The sequence below is a fragment of the Prunus persica genome, chromosome G1, assembly GCF_000346465.2.
Source record: "Prunus persica cultivar Lovell chromosome G1, Prunus_persica_NCBIv2, whole genome shotgun sequence".
In the NCBI taxonomy this organism is placed as follows: domain Eukaryota; kingdom Viridiplantae; phylum Streptophyta; class Magnoliopsida; order Rosales; family Rosaceae; genus Prunus; species Prunus persica.
The window spans coordinates 7,572,551-7,585,799 of NC_034009.1; the positions used below are offsets into that span (position 1 = coordinate 7,572,551).

A 13,249-nucleotide genomic window follows, 5' to 3' on the forward strand; every position below is an offset into this window, starting at 1 on the left:
TACTTGAGAATCTCTTTGGTGTGAAATCAGCTAGCAATTTAGAAGGGAGTGTTGAAAAGTAAATTGCTTACTAATTTCTTGTTAGTAGTAAATGATTTACCTGTTAGATTTATCTCTTATCCTTTTGTGTAACTGCTTTGTGTTGTAATAGCTTGAGCTCATATGCCAAGTGTAGGGTCTTAGATCAGCTCTCATCTTCAATGGCTCACATGCCTTGTAAGTGCCATGTGTCATAATCACAATGGCTCATGTATTTGAATGGTTGTGATGACTGATGTAAGGAAATGAGCTGTATGAATGAAAGAAGCATCATTCTGCAACGAACAGAATGTTGCAGTGATTATTCTCCTTCCTTCTGCTCTCGTTCTTCTCTTCATTCTCTCTAGCTCCCTTCGTAATCCAAAACTTCATCAGTAATTGCCCCTAGTCCATGCTTTAGGCCCTACATGGCCAGCTTAGAAGTTAAAAAAATGGATGCTCTTGTTTTAGCCTTTGCTGCTCTTGTTTTCAGAAGACAAAAAAGTATTGCATCAGATTTCGAAGGAATGGATTCTCTTGTTCTAATTACCTTGTTGTTCTTAGTTTATTGCATATAGAAAACATGGTTGATACACCACGGTTCATCTGGAGATTGTATTTAATGCTTCTATCCAAGCCTCAGCAGATTCTCATTTAAAACCCTGTATGTGAAGAGAAGGCACTATTTTGATGGTTTCAACTCTTTTTTATTAACCTTATACATAAAAACTAGCTGGAGCTGCAGAAATAATGGTTACAAAACAAGCAAAATACTGTAAAATATCAGAAATACAGACATCCTTAATCATGGTAAATCTGCACTGATAAGTGGGGTAAAGGCCACTTTAGTATATTCAGTGCCTCCTTGCATTTCAAGTTCTTCTCCATGAGTTGCCTTGCAATCGTGATAGAGGACTGTGTATGCCATGAGCTTAAACATTCCGATCAGGCAGGATATCGAATTCAGGAGGAGCAATGGAATCATGGCAGCATTTGATGACATGACTGTTTTGCCAAACTTGTGCGCACCATAGAACACAGGAAGAGAGAGTGCTCCAAACAAAAGATTTAGGAAAAATCCGCGCATCTTCAATCCTTTGATGAGCTGTCCAGCCTTCCCAAGTGCCTCAATTCCACACATTTCCTCGAGTACCGAAACAACGAGTGCTAAATTCCAAACAACAGCTAGATAAGCTTCGAAAACTAGAGCTAGGAGGAATATGATTATAGATAATAAAGAAGGCATAGTGAACGTAAGATCGAAAATCACAACCAAAGGAACCAGAAAGGTTATGAGAAATAGACAATAGCCCAGATGAAGAAGGGTTATGTAAAACCAAGTAAGAAACGGTCTTTTCAGTGATTTCACGGCCCTCGATAGAAGTTCCTTGATAGACATGTCTTTTCCACGATATGTTACTGCCGATGCTAAGATTGAAGCTGTTGCAAAGAACAAAGAGAAAAAACAGAATATGAAAACAAAAATCCACTCTAGTCCAACAAATAATCGGAGGTCGCCTTTCAAAGTATTCAGAAGGTTTGCGAATTCAGGGGTGCCGATGTTCATGGCTAGAAGGTTTGCCTTGAGGGTAAAATCAGTGATTGATGGTTTAATGGACAGCATATTACTCAAAAAGAGGATAGAGCTAAGAGAAATTATGAGCAGGAAGATGCAAGACATGAGCTTAACATTTCTGAAGAAAAGTTTCTGCGATTCCATCAAAGTTCCCACCAATTCCAAAAGCATAAAAGACCCCATCATGAAGAAGAAAGATAAAATTTGATGTTCTTCAAAGCTTTTAATATTTTCTTGCATTGTAAAGGATCACGAAGGCATAGCCTATTTATATTATGACTTTGTTATTATGATTTTCTGACTTTGTCTACTCCATTCCGTTGAAAACTCCACACGTTTGGCCTTGTCAGCACGAAGGAGCCAAACATTGACTATTCTTCTTTTACTAAAATCCAAGAAAATTTGACACAGCCAATCCACGCAAATGCTCAGTAGAAGAATAGACCCGGCCCGGCCGGCAATTAATTAATTATATGTGTTTCTTACGTTGTCCCATTTCACTTGAGAAATCCACATATGACCTGCTAGAGATTAGTTTGAATGGGATAAAAATAAAAACAGTGAGAAGGACAAGTCAATTCAAGATTTAACCAGCTACATATATAGAAAAGTAAATGTGACGTAATGTAAACTTAAGATGGGGGTAAAGTCATATGACCAATCTATGATTGAAGGTTCTAAACTCCATAATTTACAAAAGCACAATGCGGAAGTTCTATAAATGTAATTTACATATTTTTGACTATGTTGGAATTTTAAAAAGGTTTTAAAAATTTAATCGTTTTATTTATTTAATTATTTTGGTTGTTTTATTTTATTTATTTTGGGGTTATTTTATTCCTATATTGAATGCCTTAATTTTCTAGTTTAATCTGGTGAAGGTTACATGTTATTAGATGCCTATAAAAAGTCACTTCTCCTTCACATTTGAAAAACTACAATACACCATCAAAATATCACATACCACAATCACCACCACAATCTGATTCTCTCATGTTCTACTTTTTATATATTTTCTCTACTTATATTATTATTTTGGGCAATGGTTATGTGACTTAGATACCTATATCCGTCTATGAACGTGCTCATAGTGGATCTTGAGTTTGTGTACAAGGAGTTGTATCTTGGAGTCTTGTAGACTGCCAGTACCTGCATGTAGGGAGGCTACAAAGGCTTTAGGACAGTGTTTTTGACATGCTTCAACGTACCAAACTCACATTCTTATTTATTATTTATTTTGCTTTTACTTACCTATCAATTGGTTTTCTTCAGTTTCATTGTACCTTAAAAGCTTTCCATTTTGTTTATATGTTATGTATAATATAAAGATTTTTGTATTAGGCTTTACGGAAAGAGAAAAACTATATTTTTTACAATAGACTCATGATACCAAACACAAGAGAAATCAATATATGTGTATTGCGCGATGGTAGGTGAGTCGTTCTTGTAGAAGAAATAGGTTTCTCTCCCTAACCTTTTGCCCTACTACGTGTTGTCTTCAATGTACATATTTAGATGGGCTTGTGCACTCTAATTGCTAGAGACACTGGAACTTTGTAGGAACGTATACAACTGACAAGATTATTTTTATCCGTAATTTCTTACTTATACTGCAGACAATGCATTACTATCATGTATGTACGTCGTTTTTCTCCCAATTTGATGCGGAACTTCAATTTTAGCCGTCCAGCAGATCGTGCAGCGTAAAATTGTTGGAATATTGATTTCAATCTATGCACACTCACAAACTTTAGCTGCATAATTTATCAAGCATTAAGATTAAACAATGGAATGCAGAGGAATAAAAAACTGAACATGAAACAGAGAGGAGCTTCTTTTGCTCTCGGTCTACTTCCATGTCACATATTCTGGAGGAGACTTGCTTTCCCTCACAAGTCTTCAACGGATATACACTTTGTTTTTTAAAATCTGTCGGAAGTACAAGGCATCTCTTGCACAAGTCAAACCTTTTCATATCAACCACGCACTTAAATATTTGTGGTTTTGTTTGCTTAAAAATATATATCCTCCTTTTTCCACCCTTCTTCCTCTCTGTCCTTCTGCGTCCATTACGCGTTGATAGAATCATGCTCAAGGAGCTTGACCTTGACTTGGGTATTTCAATATTATCTGTGCTGCAACATCCAAACCACTACCACAAAAAATAATCACGAAACAACTCGTTCAGTTCAGCATACAAGTCAGAAGACCAACTAATGAAATGCAAAGAGATTAAAAGGCTTAGGAAAAAAGAAAGTCATTTCTTGTTCTTGAAGTTTGATGGTTTGTCATTTTGGTCCCCATAGTTTAAAGATTTTTGTCAATTTTATCCTTCTAGTTTTCAATTCGGAACACTTCAAGGACTTATGCATTTCAATTTCTATCAAATTCCTCTCACTTCCATTATGTTTGACTTCCAATTCCCTTGCCCTTGGCCACTCTTTCTCCTTTTTTCCTTGTCCCTATTTCTCTCAATGCACATTTTTCTTCATTATTATGTTGCAGAAAATGAAGTATGCGCATTCATTATTATGTTGTGTTTTGTGCAAATATTCTTGTGGGAGAATATCCGCTTAAAGTTCCTTCAAGCTTTGAACTTCATTCTTTCTCTTCTTCAATTCATGTAAAAACGACCAGAGTAAACTCTTATTTGGAAGGAGTTTATCTTTCCCCAAATTGTAGAGATTGAGTTCATTAGGGATTTGATTGGGGTCAAATCTCCTAATTTGATGATGATATCTCCAAATTGGGATAATATCTAAATTGGTGATATTATCGTATTAAATAAAGATAATATCCCTTATTTAAGATATTATCCTTATTTTTAGTATTAATTAATTGGCCAAATAAATGGGCTCAATTAATTAACCTTGGGGATATTCTTCTTATCCACGTGGCATCTTGTGATTGGAGACCGGAATATTTGCTCCCACATGTTGCCGAAAATGAAGTAATGCAGTGAATATAGAGAACTAGAGAATCTAATATTTGTTAAGATTTCATATGGACGGACTCTTGGTCCACTACTAGTAACATCGATATTGTCCGCAACTTAACCATATATTTAGCAGGTGTGGGATTTTATATTGAAAACCTCGATGTTATTAGGAGTGGAGCAATTTGTTATATAGAACTTTCTATTTTATTAAGTATCGATGTGAGACTTTATGTTTTCTTCAACAATATTAACAACTTATTGTCTAAGCTTTGATACAACAGCATAGCCCCATTACACTAGTTGTTTATAACTAGAATTGAACTTCTACACAACAATACATAACTCTTGAATAAATTCTAAGAGATATATAACTGTCTAAAAAACAAGAACAAAGAGATATATTTTAAATTTTAGAGAGAAGGTTCAGTGGTCCACTATTAACAAAGCCTAGTAAGTTTGTCACAAAAGGTCTCGCAGTGATATTAATAGTAGAAACATTCATTATATGTTATATTTTATTTAGTCAAAAATCCGATGTGAGACTCATATTCTTCAACTATATATATATAGACACAACACTTGAATTATGAAGAGTACAACTTTTCATATAACTAAGTGATACAACTTAGCCCTGCAAGAATTTCATTTCCAAGTTTCACATAAAATTGAAATAAGTTATTAAACAACTTTTAAATAGTTTTTAATTTTTTAAAATTGAAAATTGAAAACTAGAAGCTAAAACTGAAAATTAAAAATTAAAATAGTTATCAAACAAGGCCTAAATGTGTCGTGGAAAGAGAGGTCCTCATTTTTAGGTCATTAGGTCTATGCTATGTAGCAAATTTTTCTCCCTTTTTTTTTGCCATAAGTCATATTCTCTCTCCTAATCTCATCACTTAATCTAACTGTTACAAGGATCAGCGGAGATAATTGAGCGAATAAACTATAAACTATAGATTAACGACAGAGATGGGTTAGCTTTACAAAGTATTTGTTTTTTGCTTTCCTTTTGTGACTGAACAATTGGTAACAAGTTAACAACAAAGGCTAATCAACAAGAATAACGACGTCCAGAAGGCAAACAAAAATAACGAGACAAAAGCTAAACCCAAAAAAATGTAGTTCACAGAATATAACGTTTTTTATTATACAAAAAGCCCATTTTTGTATATTATGTTGTGGTCCCATGTCATTTCCTCGTTTTCTTTATTCAGCTTCAGCTTCCGAGGAGCCAAGGTAACAGAATCGAACTAGGAATTAAAAAGGTTAATGGAGTCAAACAAATGGAGTCAAACAAAGTACCAATAATATTGAGAAGAATGTTAGTGTCAGTCGTAAACATCCGCATAGTGTAATTTTGACAATTGATCATTGTTAACTTTAAGAGTCATATTGAAGAGCATAAGTGCAAATCGTAAATAAGCGCACGATGCAATGCAATCTTGACAATTAATCATCGTTGACTCCAATTCAAGAGTCACAATGATTAATGGTTGAGATTTGCTCGCACACTAATCCCTAGCGAATGCTGACACTCTCAATCATATTGTATAGAACAATAACTTTCCTTCAATGGTGGCATAGAGAGAAGGACCAATGAGATTGCTGAGAAAGTGATTGGCGGAGAGCTTTAAAGGAGAAAAACAAAAAGAATCGATGCAATGCAGGCTAGGCCAGGACTAAGTCAGATTCCATAGACGAAGGTACTACCCAACTTCCGCGAGTGTGAGGCGAAGAAGACTTCCGCGGGTACCACTTTGACTATAATACTTTTTTAATTACATCTTCTAGAAAAGAATCCACCTCCACCGAAGAAAAGAAAGACCAAGTTGAGGCTGAGGTTGAGATTAAATAAATAAATAAATCTCACATAATTTACAAGTTGGGAGATAACTACAATCAGTTCCGATCTCTTGGATCACAGGAGTCCAAGAGATTGTGGTCACCCACCGTTGGATATTAATCCAGTGGTTCAAAAAAGTTTTTTAAAAGGAGTGCAAGAGTGAGTGAACCGTTGAATTTACATCCAACGGTGAGTGACCACAAATCTCTTGGACCCCTGTAGTCCAAGAGATCAGGACTGTAACTACAATATGGTATTTCCATAGTTTTCAATCTTTCCGTGCAAATAAAAGAAAATAATTTTCAGCAATAATAATCTTTTGACTTGTCTTTCAACAACCTTATCTGAGTAGTCTTTCAAGTTGTTGTTGTTGTTGTTGTTGGAGAAAAGGTTATATTGTTTTATTGATAGAGGGGAAATAATAAATTTTTATTTATAAATGAGTTATGTCATAATTTACAGATAAGGGTTCAGTTGTTGAACCTAACTAAATAATCAACTCTCTCAATTGCAAGCAGAAGTGGGAACCTTGCCCTTGATAAAGCGCTCATCGTCTCCCTAGTCACGTGCTTATAAAAACCTACTTGTTATATTCCTCAAACAATTTATCATCAAGAAAATGCAGTGGTTTCTTAAACCAAATAAGAGTAATCCCAGTGTGCAAATAAAGATGGTAATGACGATTAAAAGGCATGCATGATTTGCTTACGTATGATGGTACATGATATTTTTTCGTTGGTCTATTAATTATCATAAAAGCCTATCACCTCTAAATTAAATTTCTAGCTCTGCGGCCACTGATGATAGAAATCATTAAGTGGCAAAAGAATTACAATGAATATGGGACAGCATTTATATTAAATGCAAAATATTTCAACGAAAATAATTTAAAATGTCACTAACTTGGTAATCAATTGCAAAATATCAAGGAAAATAATTAAAATGTCATTAACTTGGTAATCAATCTACTCTGCTTCTTCAACTTGACGAAGAATACAAATTTACAAAAGGTTGCCCCCTTTCAATTCTTATTACAAATTAAAAATAATAAAAATAAAAGAACTATGTATTTCTCAAAGAAGAAAAAAAAATCTAAAAACGTAAGTACAAAATTCAAACCGTGATGTTCTCATTTTCACCACCACCAATTACGTGGCGTTTCCTACACTCGCAGTAAAAAACTGTGGTAACTAGGTAACCCCAGAGCACCACTAACCCATACAAAATTACCCAACCCAATTTATCCTCTATGCCCACCACCACCCTCGTCAGCGTCGCCGTCGATGATCCCTCCATCAAATCCTGGCCGTCCATCACTTCCTCCAGCTTCCTCGCCACCACCCAGGTTAAGAACACGAACAAACCCGACAACGCCCACCCGCACAACCTCTTACCCGCCATCAACGCCCACCCGACCCGGATCGCATCCCACCCGAACCTCTCTTCCAAAATCGACGCGACGAGCCCGAGGCCCAGAACCGCCATCAGGTAAATCTCGAGACCCGACCCGAGAACGAGGATGAAGAATCTGGACCACGACGAGTTGAATACAATCGACAGAGTCCACGGCACGACAGCGTACGCGATCGAGAGCGCGTAGATGCAGATGGAGGTGACCAGAGGTCTCCTCCAGGTGAGCTTAACGGCATTAAGGGAGGAACGGAGATCGGGGCGTTTTCCATGGAAAGACGATGACGTGGCGGTGACGGCGGTGACAGAGGCGAGGAGGGAGAGAGCGTAGCTGGGGAGGAAGAAGATGGCCTTGATGCGGAGGAGAGAAACGGCGTCATCGCGGGATTCCTTCCAGACTTGGCGGGCCTCGAATCGGGTCGGGGCGAGGCGGGCGAGGGACTCGAGGTGGAAAATGTGGGACTTGAGCGGGTGGGAGGAGAGGGAGAGGGAGAAGAGGAGGAAGGAGAGTGGGAGGGTCGTGAGGGCAAAAATGGAAATGAAGGTTAGTTTGTTTCTCAGGAAAATCTTGAGGGAATCGAGCAGGGTTTTGAGAGCAGTTGATTGTTGATCGTGAGAGAAGACGCCGTCTCTTTCCGACATTCTCTCTCGACGGGCGACTTTCTCATCGACTGCCCTTTGAAGTTTGTGAGGAGTTTTAAGGAAAGTTATCGAGTGTTCCTTGTGCAGTTGCCGAATTTACGGAAACGCCCTTTTCGACCCTTTTTCTTTTCCGATAGATTTATATATACGTCTCTTTAGGATAATGACTTTTTATCATGAATGATTCCAAATTCCTCATTCTGGTCCCCATCCTTCAAATTCGATTAATTTAATCTTCATTCCCACATCAAGGTCATCCCATGGTGAGCTCCGTTTAATCTTCCGTTAAAATTTATAAAAAATTCGGTATAAGTACAAAATCGAAAATAGAATTTGGATTTTATCTTCGTAGTTATTGTTGATACAAGTCTTTTGACTTTTGTGCCACGTATGATTACATTCCTTTTTTATCTTTTGATATTTACATATTATTTTTTTCATTTTAAAATTACTTTATTATTCCCATCATGCCCCTAAAAATTAAATAAGGTAATTAACTTTTATGATAATAATTATGATATTGTCTACCCTAAACCAATTCGGACTCTCTCACAGCCACAATCTTTGCAACTTTCACCAACAAATCAATGGAGCCAAATTCTTTTTCCATTTATCCCTCCAACTTCTCCAAGAAGTCAGCTATCACATACCCTATGACTCTTCTATAATCGGCATCGTGAGTTTCATTTGAAACCAAAATCCTTGTTTGATTGATTTTCTAACTGGGTATTTATCAGGTTGCTTATAATTTGCAAGGTGAGGTATGCAAAGCGATAAGGTTCAATGTTGGGTCTTTGTTGTTGTTGTAATTCTTTTGGGTTGAATGGCTTATTGGTCGGGGCTTCTATTCGATTGGCAAAAGGCGATATGGTTGAGTGGGATGTCTAAAAAGGCTTACACCAGATACTACAATTCCATGTATGTTGGTTGTTTGTAATCTGTCTTTATTTACCTAGTATTTAGGTATATTATCTTATATTTACCTAGTAAGTAGGTACATTATCTGATATCTATCTAATAATTAGGTATATTATCTTATATTTACCTAGTAATGAGGTACATTGTCTTATATTTACCTAATGTTTAGGTATATTATCTTATATTTACTTAGTAATTAGGTACATGATCTTATATTTACCTAATAATTAGGTATATTATCTCATATTTACCTAGTAATGAGGTAAATATTTGTTGGGAAGACATCATCAATAATACTCCTACTTTCATTGTTTTATATGAACTTTTTTTTATTTGTTCATATGCTTGAATCCTCACAAATCAACCTTATGGATAGGTACAGTTTTATGTTGGTGCTTGCCTATGGGTCTTAATTTTCATTGTAAGATAAAATATATGGGTCATTACTTTCATGACTTAAATTATATTTTATCTATATATTAGGTAAATATTGCAATGGTTAATGGTTAAAGCATTTTACTTGACGAAATGTTTTTTTTTTTTTGGGTACAGATGTGTTATGGCGGCAATAGAAGGATTCAAAATTTAAAATATGAAATCCATTTAGAAGGAAAGAATCAATACATTATTTTGGATTTTTCATTAATGTTCTTTTCTTATTTACCTCAAAGGGTAAAATTGACACAAGAAAAAATTAATAAAAGTCAATGGACCCAAATCTACAGCAAAAAAAGTGTGGACTAAATCCTATAACGGCTAGAGATTTTGAACTTAGATCGAAGAATCCCTAAAATTTAAGAGTCTAATATCTATCCAGGGAGGCCCTCACTTGAAAGTAATGACAGACGAATGGTAAAATTGGAATATTCGGAAGTGCAAAGTAGGGTGGGCATCAGAATTGAGAAACCCATGAAACTGGCCGAACTAGTCCAAAATGATAACAGGGTGGTCTATGTTTCCTGGTGATTCAATGTTTGTGTTTACCCTGAAAAGAACCCGCCGGCCAGGTGCGTGGGGTTTGGCTGTGGAGTTTACTTGTTGTGATTCCGAAGGCTTGCTACTATTGGCAGTGAAAAACTCCAACAGATTGAAAATGGTAAGACTGGAAAATGTGCACTGATATTGACTTTAATCAATTGATTGTGGATTGGGCGGGGAATTGACCCAATACAAGTTATTTTCTATGCCTTAATTAAGAAGACTTTAATATTCTTCTAGTGCGAAAATGGTAACTGAAAGAAGCTGAAATAAAATGGCAATGGAAATGATAGAAGTTTAACGAAATATTTCTCTATTCAGACAACTTGAAAGAAAAAGGAAATACATAAACAACACAGCCTGAAGATTTCTCTATTCAAACCTGGATATATGAAATTAAAATGGAGATTGAATATTTCTATATTCAATCTTGTACAAGAAAAAAATCATACCAAGAGTTGGCAAAGCAAAATAAAGAAAATTCCTCAGGAGTTGTCAACTGGGAATTCAGAGAATGAAAAAAGGAAGGCTGTTTCAAGCTTTTGAGCTGGGTTTATAGACGTTTAGTCTGGTTTTGGTTGGTTGAGTTGTCCTCCCTTTGCTGATGATTTCTCCTTCAATTTATAGAGAATGAGGTCGGTTAAGTGTTGGGACCAGCATCCAATTTGAAGTACCTACTTGCCATTGATTTTGGTGAGTGGGTTGCAGAAAATACAAGTAAACCCAAAAAAGTTGCTAAGAGGCTTTGATGAGAAATGATAGAAGTTGTCCCTATTAGACTTAAAGAAATCCAAAGTATTAGTCCACTTATTGGTGAGTGACAGCCAAAAGTAGCTGAATGAAAGAAAAAATAAATGGAGAGATATTTACCACCATATCTACTTCTTTCCTTATTCATTCTTTAAGTCTACTTGCATTATTTCTTATCTTCTTTCAACCTTTTCACGTGTATGTTGAGCTTTGACTTTATTTTAAAATTCTTCATCACAAAGAATATTAAAAGGTTTCCATCCACCCCATCATTATTTTATTCTTCTTTGAATCAACTCACTTGTGATGAAGTCCCTCTATTGATGAAGTGAAACTTGATTAGCAGCTACTAACTTTCTTCTCCGAACATGCCTTGATGCATAATAAACTGAGAATGCTAGATTGATCCAATTGTTGCCAATTTCGGATATGTTATTCTCCACATGAGTAGGAACAACATTCATAAAGAACTTAATTCCATTTGAGCAATAGAAAATCTAATTTAGCATGGTTGCAATTGACTGGTCGTTACAGACTGCTGTTACGAACAGAAACCATGATTAATGCCTTGAAGATTCAATACCTGTGAAAATGATGCCAAATTCGGATATGTCGTAGTAGACATCCAAATGAATAACTTTCATGAAGAATAAATGTTCATTTGAGGACTGAAAGCTAGCCCGAATTGGGCCATAATTAGGCCCGAATTACCACTGTTTTCAGCTTTCGCTGTTGCTTGTATGCTTCTGATGTTTGATGTCATGAGGATTCTACATTTATCAAAATGATTCCAAATTTGGATGTTGCAGTAGACATTCTAATGAAAAACTTTCATGAAGAAAAATAATTCGTTAGAGTATTGGAATTAGGCCTGAATTTAGCCTTATAAGCTTTTTGCTGGCCCTGTGCATCTGGTGTTTCTAGCTCTTAGAGCACTTCCACCCATTTTCCATGGCAAAGGACAATGGCTGTTACTATTCACGTGAATAGTGGCAGCCATTGCAAAAGGTTGTGCTGTTTCCACCTATTGCCATGGCAATCACTATTCACATGAGATATGAAGAGAGGAATTTGTATAGAGTTTTGGTGTGGGAAGTGAAGAATATGCTTAAGTATTTATTTTTAAAATTTTTTGAAAATTATAGTTTTTTTTAGATTTTTTAATTATTTTTTTGTTGCTGACGTCATCACTGATGTCAGCAAACCCAGGCTAGAGGTCAAACTGGCCCAGTTGCGTGGGTCCCACAGCTTGCCTTGGCAAGCGTGGCCCACTGGAAGCGGTTCCCTGGGCTTGGGTCTTGTCCTGCCCGGGCCGGAGGCAACGGATGGAAGGACTCTTAGGACTCCACATTTGTTCGGATAAACCCAAATTTGGATGTATTGCAGTAGACATAGAGATGAACAACTTTCATGAAGGATGGAACTTGATTTGAGAGCTGGAAGTTGAAGTTTGTGCCCACTCCAACTGACTGCAGCAATGCATGTCTAGCCATATTTTGGCCATTTTGATGTTCATGGAACATTATCTTCTGTTTTAGGCAAAAATACGATTTTTGGCACAAACAGTTTGAAAACTTGCCATTGGTGTATGATAAGACTCTGGCAACTTGCAATTCTTCAGACTTGCTATATGAAGCTCCTATTGGAATCATCTTTTGTAATGGTGGGGAAATTCGTAGTCAAATGGAATCTGTTATGACATCGAATAAGCTGGGAGCAATACTTGTTTCTAGTGTTCCCATCATACTTTTAGAATTGAGAAAGTTTATGTTTCCCTGTGTTGTGATTAGAGAAGAAGAAGCACCAATTGTCACTGCTTATGCAGAAGAAGTTAGCAGACCCAATGTTAGCATGAAATTCAAGGAGACGATTCAAGAGATAAAAAATGCACCAATGGTGCCCGCTCACTCCGCAAGAGATCCGTCGCCAAGTTTTCCAATCATTTTAGGAGCATCCATTCCAGAAGAGGTAACGGCAAAAATAGGTTTGAAGCCCTTGAAAAGTAACTATAATGTTGTTTCGAGAACATCCATTGCTTGCCTCATGTTGCCGGACTCGCGGCTCTACTAAAAGCCGCACTTCCAGAATGGAGCATTACAGCTCTATTAAGTCTGCAATTATTACCACTTCTATTGTTTTGGACAATACTCTATCACCAATTCAAGCCCATGAGAAC

The 13,249-nt window shown here is 36.5% G+C and overlaps 2 protein-coding genes across 2 annotated transcripts; both read right to left on the bottom strand.

Annotated features, from left to right (window-relative positions):
• LOC18791906 lies at positions 645-1,859 on the bottom strand. The gene has a single exon (XM_007224025.2). The coding sequence runs from the start codon at positions 1,832-1,834 to the stop codon at positions 824-826; it is 1,011 nt and encodes a 336-aa protein (XP_007224087.2). The 5' UTR covers positions 1,835-1,859; the 3' UTR covers positions 645-823.
• On the bottom strand, positions 7,247-8,515 carry LOC18790496. Its single transcript, XM_020557682.1, has one exon. It carries the CDS (start codon positions 8,425-8,427, stop codon positions 7,489-7,491), a length of 939 nt encoding a protein of 312 aa, XP_020413271.1. The 5' UTR covers positions 8,428-8,515; the 3' UTR covers positions 7,247-7,488.